The following is an 18132-nucleotide window of genomic DNA, read 5'->3' on the forward strand; positions in this document are numbered from 1 at the left end:
TTATGAATTTCGTTGTCTTGTTTTTAAATTAGTGTTTAATAAAATTATTATTTTTTGAATATACCATATATGCATATGCCTCTCTTTCACCTACAATTGGTGTGGTGTATGTGTATGAGAATTGTTTTTGGAGGTGGTGAGTCCACTATTGGATTTTGGTTATGTATCACCTCTTTGTAGCAGAGGCGATTGAGTTGTGCCAGCTTCTAGCCTCCCATGGAGGCTATTGAAGGATGGCAAAGGTTACAAAAAAAAGTGTAAAAAAAATAAAAAAAATATATAAAAGTTTAAATCACCCCCTTTCGCCCCATTCAAAATAAAAGAATTTTAAAAAAATCAAACCTACACATATTTGGTAACACCGCGTTCAGAGTCGCCCGATCTATCAATAAAACAAAGAATTGGCCTGATCACTAAACTGCGTGGTGAGAAAAAAATTAGAAAACCTCAGAATTACGTTTCTTTGGTCGCCGCGACATTGCATTAAAATGCAATAACAGGCAATCAAAAGAATGTATGTGCACCAAAATGGTATCATTAAAAACGTCAGCTCGGCACACAAGAAATAAGCCCTCACCCGACCCCAGATAATGAAAAGTGGAGACGCTACGGGTATCGGAAAATGGCGCAATTTTATTTTATTTTTTAGCAAAGTTTGAAAATTGTTTTTCACCACTTAGATAAAAAATAACCTAGACATGTTTGGTGTCTATGAACTCTTAATGACCTGGAGAATCATAATGGCAGGTCAGTTTTAGCATTTAGTGAACCTAGCAAAAAAGCCAAACAAAAAACAAGTGTGGGATTGCACTTTTTTTGCAATTTCGCAGCACTTGGAATTTTTTTCCCGTTTTCTAGTACATTACATGGTAAAACCAGTGTTGTGGCTCAAAAGTACAACTCGTCCCGCAAAAAATAAGCCCTCATATGGCCATATTGACGGAAAAGTAAAAAAGTTATGGCTCTGGGAAGGAGGGGAGCGAAAAGCGAAAAAGCGAAAATACCCAGGGTCATGAACGGGTTAATCATCATAACACAACTTGCTCAGCATTTTCAACCTGAATGCATTGAACAACCCAAAAGATAAAAGGTTGATCATATCCTCAAGTGTGATTTTCTAAATAGTCTTGTCCTAATTATATGTTAAAAACAAGATTAAAAGAACCAATATTTTTACCACCTATTTATACATGGAACAATTTTTTTCTATTATATCACTAAACATGTCATTTATGAAGTGTTTAAGAAGAATAGTCCAGGAGTTAAATCCTCGTTCTATAAAATATGAACTAATCAAACAATTAATAGTAGGTTTTTACACTGGCCTGTTATCATCAATGTGTCCCTTCTAGTGGGTGAAATGTCATCTTGTCCATAAGACCTCACTAGCAATGGCCGTCTCCTTCTGTGTCAGAGTATGGACGGCTGTCATGGTGCTCGGCTCCATCTGAGTTATATCTGATTTTTGTTCACTTTTACAATGTCTGGTTTTCTTGGATACACAAAGGACGGCGCTGGACCAGAAGGTGCAGAAAAGTCACTTCTACGTCTTCATTTTCACAATCTTTGGAGAGTCCAGTAGCCACCAGCGCCAATCATATTCACAGGTCACATAGCCAGTTGTGTCATCCATTGCCAATCTTGTGCCGCCTTCTACCACGTCATAGACGTCACTGTCTTTATTTCCACTACATGGGATGATGACAGTGCGGTATTGCCGAGTCCCTGTGATGGGTTCTGCTTCCTGTAACCAATGTCATAAACTCTCCTCCTCCTCTTCGTAGTCCTGGTTTGTACAATACATGAACTGGATGTTAAGAGTATTTTTCTCCCTCCATTTGAGGAGTTGCATCGGTGTTAAGATTTGGTGTGAATACAGCCCAAGCTGCCGGCCCGTCATCTGCTCTGCAATCACCGTCTACCCCAGGTCATTCTCAGCCCTAACAAAGCTTCTCCTCCGTCGTCTCATGCTTCTAAGCTGTAACATAATAAAATACAGTAATATCTAACAATCATGGATTATTTGGTAAATCTAGACCCCACACTTCTACACCACAGGCTGAGCAGATCTGAATTCAAGATTTTCGAATTGACACTGTAATAGTTTTATTTTTTTTAAATATGATCCCATCACTATCCCAACTTGCATTTTGGTACAGGTATGGCTAGGAGCATAGCAGGCACATCTGCAGTTTTTGAAATTTTTAAATTAAACTTTTTTTTTCGCAAATGCGTTTTAAAATTTTGCATTTGTGTTCGCATGGGTAAAATATTATCAAAGATACTCGTGACATATCTGGTGAAAGCCTGTACAGTTCTGAGTAGAATGGTGTTTATTTTGTTTCTTTATCTTTTTTCTAGCCTGAGTTATGAGGAGAAATGTAAAGGCAGGCAACACTGAAATTCGCACTTTCCGAACTTTGAAAATCAATTAAAAAAAAAAAAATATCTAGAATTTATTTTTTTGTTCACATTTTGCATTCACTGACACACTATTAGCAAACAACAAAATCTCAAAAGAATAAAAAATATAGAGGTAAAAATCATTGGTTCATTTGACATGGAAAGACCCATGTACATGCTCAGTAGGGGGGATGTCTGTACTGCACTTTTCTGTACATGCTCAGTAGGGGGGATGAATCTGTGCTGCACTTTATGTACATGCTCAGTAGGGGGGATGAATCTGTGCTGCACTTTCTGTACATGCTCAGTAGGGGGCAGTGCTGTGGGGTCGGAGTGGGGGCTTAGTCTTACCGACTCCACAGCCCTGGGAGTGTGTAACCTCCCCTATAGCACTGACATATTTTTGTCTTTTATCAGGTGGGCAATGGCTGAAGGTTACGGAGCATGCCTAATAAACCAGCCTCAGCTGGTCAGTGATATGGTGAAACAAGTGCGCAGCCAAGTTGAGAATGAAAGATTTTCTATCTCGATTAAAATAAGGTTTGTTTCATACATGTATAATATACTAGTAGTATTACCCGGTTTCACACGGATCTATTTTGTTTTCCTCTTTATTGTTAGTATGTGTGGCTAAAAATGATAAGAAGCCAATATACACGAGTGAGGGTAGAAAGCTGCTGGCATAATTTATTAACCCCTTTCTGCAAGCTGACGGAATAGTACGTCAACTGGCAGAACCCCTGCTTTGAGGTGGGCTCCGGCGGTGAGCCCACCTCAAAGCCGCGACATGTCAGCAGTTTTGTACAGCTGACATGTGCGCGCAATGAGCGCGAGCGGAATCGCGATCCGCCCGCACCCATTAACTAGTTACATGCCGCCGTCAAGCGCTGACAGCGGCATTTAACTAGCGCTCCCGGCCGCGCGGCCGGAACTGCTCGCACCGCTGACCCCCGTCACATGATCGGGGGTCAGCGGTGCATTGCCATAACAACCAGAGGTCTCCTTGAGACCTCTATGGTTGTTGATGGCCGATTGCTTTGAGCACCACCCTGTGGTCGGCGTTCAAAGTACACCTGCATTTCTGCTACATAGAGGTGATCTGTACTTTACCTCTATGTAGCAGAGCCGATCGAGTTGTGCATGCTTCTAGCCTCCTATGGAGGCTATTGAAGCATGCCAAAATAAAAAAAAGTGTTTAAAAATATAAAAAAAAATACAAAATATATAAAAGTTCAAATCACCCCCCTTTCGCCCCAATCAAAATAAAACAATTAAAAAAAAAATCAAACCTACACATATTTGGTATCGCCGCGTTCAGAATCGCCCGATCTATCAATAAAAACAAAGGATTAACCTGACCGCTAAATGGCGTAGCGAGAAAAAAAATCAAAACGCCAAAATTACGGGTTTTTTTGGTCGCTGCGACATTGCATTAAAATGTAATAACGGGTGATCAAAAAAAGTATCTGCACCAAAATGGTATCATTAAAAATGCCAGCTCGGCATGCAAAAAATAAGACCTCACCTGACCCCAGATCATGAAAATTGGAGGCGCTACGGGTATCGGAAAATCGCGCAATTTTTTTTTATTTTTATTTTTTTTTAGCAAAATTTGGAATTTTTTTCACCACTTAGATAAAAAATAACCTAGACATGTTAGGTTTCTATGAACTCGTAATGACCTGGAGAATCGTAATGGCAGGTTAGTTTTAGCATTTGGTGAACCTAGCAAAAAAGCCAAACAAAAAACAAGTGTGAGATTGCACTTTTTTTGCAATTCCATCACACTTGGAATTTTTTTCCCATTTTCTGTTACACGGCATGGTAAAACCAATGGTATCGTTCAAAAGTACATCTCTTCCCACAAAAAATAAGCCCTCACATGGCCATATTGACGGAAAAATAAAAAAGTTATGGCTCTGGGAAGGAGGGGAGCGAAAAACAAAAACGAAAAAACGGAAAAAGCTCCGGGGGTGAAGGGGTTAAAGGTAGAAAGTAGTATTTTGCTACACTTACAGTAATTTCTCTGTCGCCTGTTAAAGAGGAGCCAGCTGATGGGACTGAGCATGTGACCATTTGCCCTGGACACATCAGGTGGACAGGATGAGAAAATATGATAAAATGATTATTTTATGAAAAATTGTTATGTTATTGCAAGGAGATCTAGTAGTATGGCATGAATCTCTCATAGCAAGGACATTTTTTTATCTTCAATATGTGGGCAATGGCTGACAGTTACAGAACATGCTTAATAAAATGTTATATCCCTAGTGGTATCCCAAAAGAGATTTCAGTTATTTGTCAAATCTGGTGCTGATTCTGATTGGTCCATTCATTATTATTCATTATTATGCTTTGCTTATATAGTGCTATGATATTCCACAGCGCTTTACATGTATTATCATCATTGGGGCTCACAATCTAGATCCCTATCAGTATGTCTTTGGAGTGTGGGAGGAAACCGGAGAACCTGGAGGACACCCACACAAACACGGGGAGAACATACAAACTCCTTGCAGGTGTTGTCCTTGGTGGGGTTTGACCCCAGAGCTGCAAGGCTGCAGTGCTAACCACTGAGCCACCAGGCTGCATTCATTCTGCATACATATTGGAGGAGGTCTTAATAAATAGTCGGCCTTGAAAATTTCTAGCAGACAAAAGTAAATCCCATTGTTATGGAAAGTAGTGTTAGCTTTGCACATGCCGAAACCTAAGACAGAAACAAAATGAACATATACCCTGCTGTAAGTGAATAAGTCCTGCTCAGCCCTTATTTACACTGACGTCACTATGACGCCTGGTAAGGTTTTAATACTAGAGGTTAGGACCATCCCGAGTTTGGGTACACCTTGGCGCTTGTGTCATGGCTTTTATGCTTTTTTTTATCAAAAGCGGTGTTTGCAAAGTACCCAATTTATTTATATGCACTATTGCTTTTAGTTATTTACTTACAGCAGGGTATATGTTCATTTTGTTTCAGTCTTAAGTTTTGTCTGTTTATTGGTAAGTCTGAACACGCTCCTATTTTGCATGCATACCAACTTACACTCCAGTTTATTTTTCTGGTTAAGAGCTTGTGCTACATATTAGCAGAGAAGTTTGTCATTTTGAAACTGTGAGTAAGCCATGTCATCCATGTCATGCAGGGATTGGAATACCAGCGAAAACTATCCAAAAGCGTCTTGTTTTTGCAGGATATTGCACCCACCCACAGGTCTTGTATTGCCCTACCAAAAAGTCACTCTAATCGGCTTTAAAGTTGTCGATCAACCGCCATATTTTTCAGATTTGGCCCCATCTGGTTAGTGCTTTCCCAAACTCCAAAAAATAGTCTAAAGGACAAAAATTTCCAACAATGAGAAGGTATTTGATGCTGTGGAGTCATGGTTTGCAGAAGAGGATAACCATTTTTTTTTTCTAAAGGATTAGAATTATTTTTTGATTGATGCATTGCATGAATAGAGTTTAAAGGTCATGAATAAATCAGTAGTACTTGGAAAACGTCAATTTTCTCCTAGGATAGGCCAACAATTTATATCAATGCCCCCCAATCTGTAAATTTATATATGTTTGTGACTTCATCTGGGGTTTCATCTTAATCCCCAAAAAAAACTGAATTCAGACATGTCACAGTCCGAGGCCTTCACTATTAGGGGATATACTCAGTTATGTTATGCTTGGACTAGATCTGGCTTCCATTCTTGCGGTGTTTGTCTTTTTTAGGCGGAAGCAATAGCATGGTAAACTACACTTTTGTGTCCATTTAAAAAGACGGACCCTACCGGAATGGAGGCCAAATGGCAGTATAAGGTGACTATTAGTGATGAGCGAATATACTCGTTGCTCAGGTTTTCCCGAGCACACTCGGGTGACCACCGAATATTTGTTAGTGTTCGGAGATTAAGTTTTCATCGCGGCACCTGAATGATTTACAGCTATTAGCCAGCTTGGATACATGTGGGGGTTCCCTAGCAACCAGGCAACCCCCACATGTACTCAGCCTGGCTAATAGCTATAAATCATTCAGCTAAGGCGATGAAAACTTAATCTCCGAACACTAACAAATACTCAGAGCTCACTCGAGCATGCTCGGGAAAACCCTAGCAACGAGTATATTCACTCATCACTAGTGACTGACTGCCTCATTATAATGAAGGTGTTTGGAGCACATCAGAATCTCAATTTTAAGGGAGTCACATGAGACCATGGAGACATGAACATCTGGCACAAACATGATGTGAACACAGTCAATTGCAAGTGTAGTTTGACTATCATAGTCAGTCATTCTCGCAGCAGGAGCCAAGGTGAGATGAGACCGCGCAGCTATGTAGGGAATACGATTTAATCATCTACCATGTAAGCCAGTGAGCTCTAAAGCATGGCATCTGAACTTTGGACCTCACCAGGCAGAAAATGCTAATATCTGGGCCTCACCACTCAAGATTGAAGGCCATAGCAAAATTAAAAGTTTATTTCAGTTGATAATTTGTCTCCAATCGTTAGTACATTAACATAACCATAGTATAACCCAAATCTAACACTAGACCATAGATTACTGCAGCCAGAGAAAGAAGAGTACCCTCCTTCGTGCCTCACAAACACTCAGGGTATGTGCACACGTAGAAAGGTCCACTGCAGATTTTTCGGCAGCAGATTTGATATATTCGCAGGGCAAAAGCACTGCTTTTTTCCTGCGGATTTATTGCGGATTTACCGCGGTTTTTGTGCGGATTCCACTGCGGTTTTACACCTGCAGATTTCTATAATGGAGCAGGTGTAAAACCGCTGCGGAATCCGCACAAAGAATTGACATGCTGCGGAATCTAAACCGCTGTTTTTCCGCGCGTTTTTTTCCGCAGCATGTGCACTGCGGATTGCGTTTCCCATAGGTTTACATTGTACTGTAAACGCATGGGAAACTGCTGCGGATCCACTGCGGATCCGCAGCAAAACCCGCAGCGTGTGCACATAGCCTTAGTGGGGTTCCATTATTGACAACAACTATGAAATACAGTGAAGGAAATAATTATTTGATCCCTTGCTGATTTTGTAAGTTTGCCCACTGACAAAGACATGAACAGTCTATAATTTTAAGGGTAGGATAATTTTAACACGGAGAGATAGAATATCAAAAATAAAATCCAGAAAATCACATTGTATAAATTCTATAAATTTATTTGCATTTTGCTGTGAGAAATAAGTATTTGATCCCTTTGGCATACAAGACTTAATACTTGGTGGAAAAACCCTTGTTGGCAAGCACAGCAGTCAGACGTTTTCTGTAGTTGATGATGAGGTTTGTTCACATGTCAGGAGGTATTTTGGCCCACTACTCTTTTCAGATCATCTCTAAATCATTAAGACTTTGAGGCTGTCGCTTGACAATTCGAAGCTTCAACTCCTTCCATAAGTTTTTATGGGATTAAGGTCTGGAAACTGGCTAGGCCACTCCATGACCTCAATGTGTTTCTTTTTGAGCCACTCCTTTGTTGCCTTGGCTGTATGTTTTGGGTCATTGTCTTGCAGGAAGACCCAGCCACCACCCATTTTTAATGTCCTGGCGGAGGGAAGGAGGTTGTCACTCAGGATTTTATGGTACATGGCCCCATCCATTCTCCCATTGAGGCGGTGTAGTAGTCCTGTGCCCTTAGCAGAGAAACACCCGCAAAACATAATGTTCCCACCTTCTTGCTTGACAGTGGGGACGGCGTTCTTTGGGTCATAGGCAGCATTTCTCTTCCTCCCAAACACGGTGAGTTGAGTTAATGCCGAATAGCTCAATTTTTGTCTCATGTGACCAAGCACCTTCTCCCAATCACTCACAGAATCATCCAGGTGTTCATTGGCAAACTTCACACGGGCCTGTACATGTGCCTTCTTGAGTTTGGGGACCTTGCGGGCACTGCAGGATTTTAAACCTTTACGGCGTAATGTGTTTGCAATGGTTTACTTGATAACTGTGGTCCCAGCTGCTTTGAGATCATTAACAAGTTCACCCTGTGTAGTTGTAGGCTAATCTCTCACCTTCCTCATGATCAAGGATACCCCACGAGGTGAGATTTTGCATGATACCCCAGATCAATGTCGATTGACAGTCATTTTATATTTCTTCCATTTCATTACTATTGCACCAACAGTTGCCTTCTTCTCACTCAGCGTCTTACTTATGGTTTTGTAGCCCATTTCAGCTTTCTGCAGGTCTATGATCTTGTCCCAGACATTCTTATAAAGCTCTTTGGTCTTGCCCATGTTGTAGAGGTTAGAGTCTGACTGATTGAGTCTGTGGACAGGAGTCTTTTATAAAGGTGACTATGTAAGACAGCTGTGTTTCATGCAGGTAACAAGTTGATTACAAGCGTCTAACCGGTCTGTAGGAGCCAGAACTCTTAATGGGTGGTAGGGGATCAAATACCTATTTCTCACTGCAAAATGCAAATAAATTTATATAATTTGTAGAATGTGATTTTCTAGATTTTATTTTTGACATTCTATCTCTCAATGTTAAAATTAACTTACCCTTAAAATTAACTTACCCTTAAAATTATAGACTGTTCATGTCTTTGTCAGTGGGCAAACTTACAAAATCAGAAAGGGATCAAATAATTATTTCCTTCACTGTATATCATTTACCAGAGGAATTTGCTTTTTTTTTTTTTTTTTTTTTTTTAACAGTTCATGGAATGTGTGATCTGTATTGCTATCCATGTTTGACACAGTTCATGCGTTACAGAATAGGACATGTGTCAAATCCAATTCTACTGTTCACTCCAGACAACTACTGTAGTCCATTCACCAACTGATAGAGGAACTAAAAGGAAATTATTTGTGCAGAAAAAAACATATCTATTCCCAATGACACTCATTGTGATTGGTGTGATTTTAGAATCCATGCAGATATTGCAAGAACAGTTGACTTATGTCGGAAAGCAGAGGCTGCCGGTGTCTCCTGGATCACTGTACATGGGCGACTGTGTGAAGAAAGGCATCAGCCTGTGCATTATGATGCTATAAAGGTCATTAAGGACAGCTTATCCATACCCGTTGTGGCCAATGGAGACATCAAGAGTTTAAAGGAAGCCGAGAGTATTCATCAAAAAACTGGAGCAGATGGTAAATTGCTGTGAATTTAACATTGTTTTATATGTAGCAGGGTAGCACTTAAATCAGCTAAATCATCACTTGCTTTAAAACTTCCACCCATAAACTTTAAACGTCCAGACGGTTCGCATTCTGTTCTGCAGTGTAGCTCTCAACCGTCGGTGCAGAAAAGCTGCACGTGATCATTCAGCTACAGGAACAGGAAGATGGCTGTCAGACGCAGCCGAGCTCCCCATTATATACATAGCACTGAAGAAGCGTTGTCTATGCAGCAACAAAAAGTGCTAAATGCCCCTTCTCTTCCGGATCAAGAGGACGTTATCACTGGGTGTAGGGAGTGAGCAGGGGCTGCTGGGTTTTAGGAGATCTAGTCAGCTCTGCTGTGCAATAAGAAGTTTGTATTTCCACTGTAACTGGGGCTAATATACCAGCAGTTACAGGGAAAATCATATTTTAAAAAAAGTGTTTAAGTGTTGAAATGACCCCCATAAGTCTTTTATGACCTTAATGGGGGAGGGGCAGAATATGTGAAATAAATGGAAAATGAATAAATAACATAAAGGAAAAATTAATTCATACAAAATAAATAAATGTTTTTGGCCACTGCCAATCCAAAGTGTTCCTAGCCCTCCCCTTGTTGGAAAAAAAATCAACTCTTCCAATTGTTGGAAAAAAAATCAACTCTTCCAACAAATATAAATAATTGCTATAGAGAGGGGAATACATTTTAAAATAGGTTTTATTCGGACTCCCATGACAGCACTACGAGAGAGGGGATCCGCCCTTCAGGAACAGGAAACCTACAGAGATACAAAAGGGCGGCACCTCTCCCTATGCATCAGTTGGTTTCCTGTTCCTGGAGGGACAGGATCCTACAGATGAAATTCTCCGTAGTGGATCCCAGGCCGGCCGGCCGAATCTGGTAGCGGGGGGGTCTCCTACCTCGGCCGGTGCGGATGTCCCTGGAGGCGCCACGGTGGTCCTGGCTGGACTGCACGTCGGTGGCGTATGGCAGCAGGGAGCAGGGTCCGGAGGATTGCCTGATCTCCATTCTATGCCGGCGTTGGTAAGTATATGCCCCCCTTGGTTCTTGCAGCGATGCGGCGGTGCAGTGGTGGAGTGGGGTAGCGGTGACGGGAAAGCGGCGCCGACCGGAGCGCTGTCGCACATCTCCGGCGTCCTGCACCGCTCTCAGGAGCGTTTCCGGAATGCTGTGACGCCGGGGGCGGAGTCGGCAGGCGCTTCCGGGTTACTGGATGGCTGCGCATGCGCAGTCTATCCAAGATGGCGGCGCCCATCGATCCTGGACACCGGATTCCCCACTAACTACCGCTGACCTCCCAGCTGCGGTCTGGTCAGCAGAAACCAATGGGATGACGCCAGGCAGTCTGCTGACCGGAACCCAGGGGGATTTAAGCAGGTGTCGGATTTAGAGCCCTGCTTTTGGTCACACTTCCATCATGGAGAGTGGTGGTGAGCAGCCTCAGCTACTGGAGGTGCGACAGAAGCCCTTGGAGAAGGAGCATGTCAGGAGTGACCAGTCCAGCCGCAAAAGCTCGTCCAAGCAGGGATCGAGAGCTTCGACTGGGAAAGAACCCCCTCGTGTTCCGGTACCTTGATTTGGCGTACACTGGTAAGTGATCTACGTGAATGTTCACTCAGTGACGCGGGCCCCCTTATACTTTGTCATTCTAGGGGAAGAGAAGTGCAAAGACGAAACATAAGGAGTGCGCCCTGTGTGGAATCCCTTTACCAGATTCTTACCCTAAAAAATTATGTGCCCCCTGTATACAACAGACGGTGAGGTCTACAGGTGTGGTAGGGGTTAAGGGACATCAGGTCGGATAGATGGTATCACCTTATTGTCCTCCCCTAGGTAGCGGAAGAATCTGCAAATACGGCTAACTTAAAAGAGATGATCCGTATGGAAGTAAGGGAATCCCTGCGGTCTCTATCCCAGGCGGGAAGTTCAAAACCTAAAACTCCCTTAATCTCTGAATCTTCGGAGGAAGAAAAAGAGGAAGGTTCCTATGGCTCTATTCCCTCTTCCTCGTCATCGGAAGAGGACTCTGGCCGGTTTTGTCTACCGCTGGACCGAGTGGACAAACTAGTTAAATCGGTCAGGGGTACCATGGGCCTGGAAGAGCCTAAAACACAACCTTCCAGGCAGGAAATAATGTTCAGCGGATTAGACCATAAGAAGCGCAGATCCTTTCCGGTGATAAAGTTCAAGATTTAATTCTCCGTGAGTGGAAGAAACCGGAGAAAAAAGGCTCGTTACCACCAACTTTAAAACGCAGGTATCCCTTTGAGGATGCAGCCGTTGATACCTGGGACAAGGCCCCTAAGCTAGATGCGGCGGTGGCGAAAGCGTCCAAAAAAGCCTCATTACCCTTTGAGGATATGGGGACCCTTAAAGATCCGCTTGATAGGAAGGCAGACACCTTCCTTAAAGGTACCTGGGAGATGGCGGCCGGATCTCTGAGACCAGCGGTGGCCGCAACGTGTACAGGCAGATCCTTAATGGTCTGGCTGGATCAGTTAGAGTCACAACTTAAGGAAGGTGCATCCAGGAATACAATCCTGAATGGCGCTCCCAGTGATTCAAGATGCTGCGGCCTTCCTGTCGGACGCTTCACTGGATTCCGTCAAAATGGCGGCCAGAGCAGCAGGTCTTTCCAACGCGGCTCGTAGAGCCTTATGGTTAAAATGTTGGTCTGGTGACATCCAATCAAGATCCAAGCTCTGCGCTATCCCATGTAAAGGGGAATATCTCTTCGGACCAACTCTGGATGACTTGCTTGAAAAAGCAGGTGATAAGAAGAAGTTCCCTAATCTGCCATCAGCATCTTACCGTCGCCCCTTCAACAGAAGGAGGTTTGGTCGCGGAAGGAAACGCGCGTCCTCACCCTCGAGAGATAATTTCAGATGGGAGGATAGACGCAAGAGAGGTACGGGCTATATGTTCCGCCGTTCCTCAAAAGAACGTAAAAAGTCAGACCAATGACTAGCAATCCCTGTGGGAGGGAGATTGGCAGCCTTCTCTTCCGCATGGTCTGACATCACTAATAGTGACTGGGTCCGAGGCATTATATCAGACGGTCTGAGACTGGAGTTTGACCATTGGCCTCGGGATAAGTTCAAATTAACCCCCTTACGTTCCTCCTCTATTGAACAAACGGCTTTGGAAGCTGAAGTCACCAATTTATGTCTTAAAAAGGTGCTGATTGAGATCCCAGATTCAGAAAGAGGAAGAGGGTTCTACTCTCCTCTATTTCTGATTCAAAAACCAGATAAGTCATTTAGGACCATCATTAATCTTAAATCTCTTAATGAATTCCTGGTTAATAAAACCTTCAAAATGGAGTCTATCAGTACTACAATAAAGATGTTGTTCAAACACTGCTTTATGGTAGTTGTAGATCTTAAGGACGCATACTATCATGTTCCTATCCATGAGAACTTCCAGAGGTTCCTGAGGGTGGCGGTGTCTATAGAGGGAATTGTTCGTCATTTTCAATATCGAGCCCTTCCCTTCGGCATTTCTGCAGCTCCTAGGGTATTTACCAAGGTAGTCGCTGAGGTTATGGCATATTTGCGAGAATCCGATATCCTCATAATACCTTATCTGGATGATTTCCTTATTGTGGGGAATTCAGCAGGTCATTGCCTTTCACAAGCAAAGACAGCCATAGCCAAACTAGAACATCTGAGCTGGATTATAAATTATGACAAATCCCGTTTACAGCCCCTAAAAATTCAGAGATTCCTCGGACTGTTATTAAATTCAGAGACCCAACAATGCTGTCTGCCGCCTGATAAATTACTCCACATTCAACAACAGGTGTTGAAGGCCATTAATAAACCATCCATGACCCTTAGACAGGCTATGTCACTGTTAGGATCCCTAACTTCGTGCATTCCTGCCGTCCGTTGGGCCCAATTCCATACCAGACCTTTACAGTTTGAGGTTCTGGATAATGATAGAGCCTTACAGGGGTCCTTGCAGGGTCAGGTGACGTTAAGTCCAGTAGTACTTACATCTCTCAGATGGTGGCTAGTGGAAGGCAATCTGTCGGCAGGAGTTCCCTGGGTGACACATGTGACTCGTGTAATAACAACTGACGCCAGCCCTATGGGATGGGGGGCGCACATGGGTGACATCGTAGTTCAAGGGCTATGGGACCCTCAAACATCAGCTTCCTCCAATCAGAGAGAGTTAATGGCTATTGAACTAGCAGTTAAAAAACTCCTCGTGTATCTACAGGGTCACCATGTCAAGATCCTCTCCGACAACCAGGTGGCAGTAGCCTACGTAAACCACCAGGGTGGTACACACTCCGAATCTCTGATGGAAGTAGCAGACCGCCTTCTCCAGACAGCAGAGAGCAGTTTACTATCTTTAACTGCTCTACATTTAAAAGGGAAAGAAAACATAAAAGCGGACTTTCTAAGCCGCAACACCTTAAAACAAGGGGAATGGTCCCTGAACAGAGACATCTTCGGTCAAATCATCCACATGTGGGGTCATCCAGACGTGGACCTGTTTGCCACCAGGGACAACAGAAAAACAAAAAAATTCTGTTCTCTGAATCCCAGGGAGAATCCGTTGGCAGTGGACGCCTTCCTGATCAAATGGGACTTCCGTTTGGCTTATGCGTTTCCCCCGCTGGGCCTATTACCTCTTGTGGTCAGGAAAATAAGGGAGGACCGAGCAAGGGTCATACTGGTCGCCCCTTTCTGGCCCAAGAGAGCTTGGTTCGCGTGGCTCAGGACCATGTCGGTGGAAGACCCCTGGGTACTTCCAGACATTCCCAATTTACTCCATCAAGGTCCGATCACCCATCCGCAGGTGAAGGGGCTCCATTTGACGGCATGGTGTTTGAGAGGTCATTATTAAAAAACAGAGGTTTTTCCCCAAACTTAATTGATACCCTTATGAAGAGTAGAAAAAATATAACAACAAAGATCTACTCTAGAACCTGGAGGAAGTTCTTGGCCTCTTCAGATTTCAGAATTGAAGAAGGGTTACCAATTAACCAAATTTTAGAATTCCTGCAGAAAGGGTTAGAGCTAAACCTATCCACAAGTACACTAAAAGTACAAGTCTCAGCCCTGGGGGCCCTGTTTTCTTGTAACGTTGCTAATAACTATTGGGTATCAAGGTTTATAAAAGCTTCTAGTAGAGCTAGACCTATACACAAGAACAGGTCGGTACCTTGGGATCTCAACCTAGTCCTGTCAGCCTTGACTAGAGAACCGTTTGAGCCCTTACATTCTGCTTCAATTAAATTATTGTCCCTCAAGACAGCGTTCTTGGTAGCGATAACATCTGCTCGTAGAGTAGGGGACATTCAAGCACTCTCTAGACTCTCCCCATATACAGAGTTTTTACAGGACAGAGTAGTCCTAAAACCGGACCCCGCCTATTTGCCAAAAGTCGCCTCACATTTTCACAGATCACAGGAGATAGTGTTACCATCATTTCTCCCTAACCCCTCTAACGCTAAAGAAGAACTACTCCATACATTAGATGTTAGGAGATGCCTGTTAGAATACATCACAGTCACTAACGCTTGGAAGAGAGAGGATGCGTTATTTTTATCCTTCCAAGGTCCTAGGAAAGGGCTTAGAGTTTCGAAGTTCACACTAGCGAAGTGGATTAGGGAGGCTATCTCTCTGGCTTATACTGCAGGTGGAGGTCCGGCTCCGCAGAATCTGAGGGCGCATTCCACCAGGGCCATGGCTACATCCTGGGCGGAAAGATCTGGAGTATCAATCGACCAGATATGTAAGGCAGCTACGTGGTCGTCCCCTTCCACCTTTTTCAAGCACTATCGGTTGGACTTGGGGTGCTCCTCTGATCTCACCTTTGGATTAAAGGTGCTGCAAGCTATAGTCCCTCCCTAAGGTAGTTTTACATCTCTGTAATTCTCTCGTAGTGCTGTCATGGGAGTCCGAATAAAGCATTAAGCTACTTACAGGTAGCGGCATTTTTCGGAGGCCCATGACAGCACCCTTAGTTCCCTCCCTATTCACGTGGGGGTTGCACTTCCTATAATGTATATAATGAGATATATATAGATCTCACGTGTGGTATTTGTATTGGATTAGTTTTGTATATAAACTGTATATAATATTTGTGTGCTACTAACCGCGGTAGTCCTCTCAGGCTCTAATATACAACTGATGCATAGGGAGAGGTGCCGCCCTTTTGTATCTCTGTAGGTTTCCTGTTCCTGAAGGGCGGATCCCCTCTCTCGTAGTGCTGTCATGGGCCTCCGAAAAATGCCGCTACCTGTAAGTAGCTTAATGCTTTTGTGGTAATAACAAAAATGTGTAAAACAGAGACATTTCCTTTATTTTCCTACCAGTCCTGGATTGAAATAACATAAAAATTAAGCCTCACGTATCATCCAAAAAGTATTGCAAAATGTATTTAAATATCTGAACAAGGTTAGCATCCGTGGCCGCAGGTCCGCTCCACCCACAGCTATTAGAGGCAGATGATGGCTGAATATTTCAGCCATCATCTTCTATTAAAGATGTGGGCTTGGATTGCCAGCCACCATTAAAGTCAGGAATCTGGCACATGATGTAACTGTACATCATGTCAAGGGATTAAACCGCATGTGCGGAAAAAAAGAACCTTTATTTGCTCATCAGAAAGAGGTGCAAATGGTCCCGTCCCAAATTGAAAAAAGTACTGTATCTGTTTACATATGGTAAGCCAAAAGTAATACGTTAGAGAATAGCACACTATAGATATGACGTACACAAATGTACTGTTATAAATAATATGTGAATATTATAAAAAAGGAACAGTCCAAGCGTTAGGCAGGTATAGCATAGTGAGGGGCTTGACCGACAGTATGACGCACAGATCCCACTCTGCAGGGTCATTTTTGCATAGGCTCTCGTCCATATGGGGAGCGATGTCTTATAGTTGGGCACCATATTTTGTTAGAATAAACCTCACACAGATTTTTTCTTTTCAGGTGTGATGGCTGCAAGGGGCCTCTTGGCAAACCCCGCCATGTTTGCAGGATATGAGGAAACGCCTATGGCCTGTATTCAAGACTGGATAGACATTGCCCTGGAACATGGAACGCCATTCACGTGTTTTCATCATCACCTGATGTACATGATGGAGAAAATGACCTCAAAGCAAGAGAAGAGAGTCTTTAATGTCCTGTCAAGCACATCCGCAGTGTTAGATTATTTAAGAGACTCGTATGGAGTGTGATGTCCCGTTCGGCTCTATTCTGTTCCATTGAGAGCCTTTTTGTCCTCACGTCTAGCAGATATGATGGGAGCAGTGTGATTCCTGCTGTCGGAGCAGGGACTCCATGGCAGGCCCATTGTAAGCCAGGATAGCTCTGTCAGGTACTTATACTTTCTGTAGTACTATGGACCTGGCAAGGCTTTGTGGCTTCCATTGTTAATGAGGGCTAGAATGCAGTAGTGAATTGGTTCTTAATAGAATTTACTACAATTGTTCCGGTTTTTTAAATTCCATTATAGTGGATTTTAGATACATTTATCATCTATAATGATAGGACCCTCACCATTCCTGAGAACGACCAGTCCCCTGTGTGAAATGAACAGTAGTCAGTATTCACATTTAGGGAACTGAAGGTGCACCTTTCTTTGTAAGTCCTAAACAAATGAATGGCGCAGTGGTCATGCGTCTTCACACAGGGGACTTCCTGGTTGCCATTCTTGTGGCTTGTGGGGGTCCTAACAGTCACACCCCAGTGATCATACATTTGTGCCCTATTTTTTGCATTTCTGATACATGTAATTAGTGTAAAAGAAACGTTAAAAGTGGAGGTGTGTATAGTTTGGCTCCTGTGGAGCTACCGCTGTAGTTTCCTATTAATGGTCTCTAGTTGGACTCTTGAGGATACGAATAATAATCCAGCATGTTTGGGGGTTTCTTTTCCTATTTTGCTTTCATACATTTTAATATTAAATGTTTTTGTCTTGTCAAAGGAAAGTTTCTTGTTTATTTGAAATTTTTCAGTACATCCTTTCACAAGAACTATGTATTGTTTTATTTTACAATTTACTTTAATGTTCAGAGTTGATAGCCTTCTCGCTATTAATATTTCTTCATTCACAGCCAAAGGTTCTCATATCCCTCAATATAATTTATAACTTTTTACTATTTATTATATAATACCAAGTATTCCATTTTGATTTAAATTGTTTTTTAATCATATTTTCTTTGCAATAAAAATGTTCAGATTTTATTCCTTCACTTGATTCTTACACGAGTGTGGGATAACGTATTCGCTTATATGACCGTCACTTTTCTTTGTACGCCACTAGGGGGCGAACATGACTCGCTTACGCATTGTTTTTTACTCACGTTTTTTATTGTTTATTTTAAAGTTAGTTTTATTTTATTATTTTTTTAAATGCCAAGAAAATATTACATCGGTTTTTTTTATCTGAAATGATTAGAGATGAATACAGACTTGTGTAATGACGATGATTAGCCATGAGTTGTGGTCTGTTTAGCATAAACGGAAAGTAATGTGACATGTATGGAAACATGGTGTTAGTTGGCCGGCAATTTCTGATCTTGTATAAGAATGCAATCAGTTTAATATTTCTAAGCTTTTT

General features: G+C 42.6%; 2 protein-coding genes across 4 annotated transcripts in view; both read left to right on the forward strand.

Moving 5' to 3' along the window:
• The window catches only part of DUS4L (dihydrouridine synthase 4 like), a 41452-nt gene extending 23696 nt beyond the window's left edge, over nt 1–17756 (forward strand). For all 3 annotated transcript variants that reach the window (XM_077264798.1, XM_077264797.1, XM_077264799.1), the window contains exons 5-7: nt 2821–2943; nt 9287–9513; nt 16500–17756. In XM_077264798.1, coding sequence (XP_077120913.1) covers nt 2821–2943; nt 9287–9513; nt 16500–16747 — 598 coding nt within the window. In that variant the 3' untranslated portion in view covers nt 16748–17756. The remainder of the gene's footprint in view (nt 1–2820; nt 2944–9286; nt 9514–16499) is intronic.
• LOC143775974 (uncharacterized) lies at nt 13260–15505 on the forward strand. Its single transcript, XM_077264800.1, has 2 exons — nt 13260–13345; nt 14354–15505. Exon 2 carries the CDS (start codon nt 14377–14379, stop codon nt 15409–15411), a length of 1035 nt encoding a protein of 344 aa, XP_077120915.1. The 5' UTR covers nt 13260–13345; nt 14354–14376; the 3' UTR covers nt 15412–15505.
• Nucleotides 17757–18132: the final 376 nt, after the last annotated feature.

The sequence above is a fragment of the Ranitomeya variabilis genome, chromosome 5 (genome assembly GCF_051348905.1).
Source record: "Ranitomeya variabilis isolate aRanVar5 chromosome 5, aRanVar5.hap1, whole genome shotgun sequence".
Taxonomy (NCBI): domain Eukaryota; kingdom Metazoa; phylum Chordata; class Amphibia; order Anura; family Dendrobatidae; genus Ranitomeya; species Ranitomeya variabilis.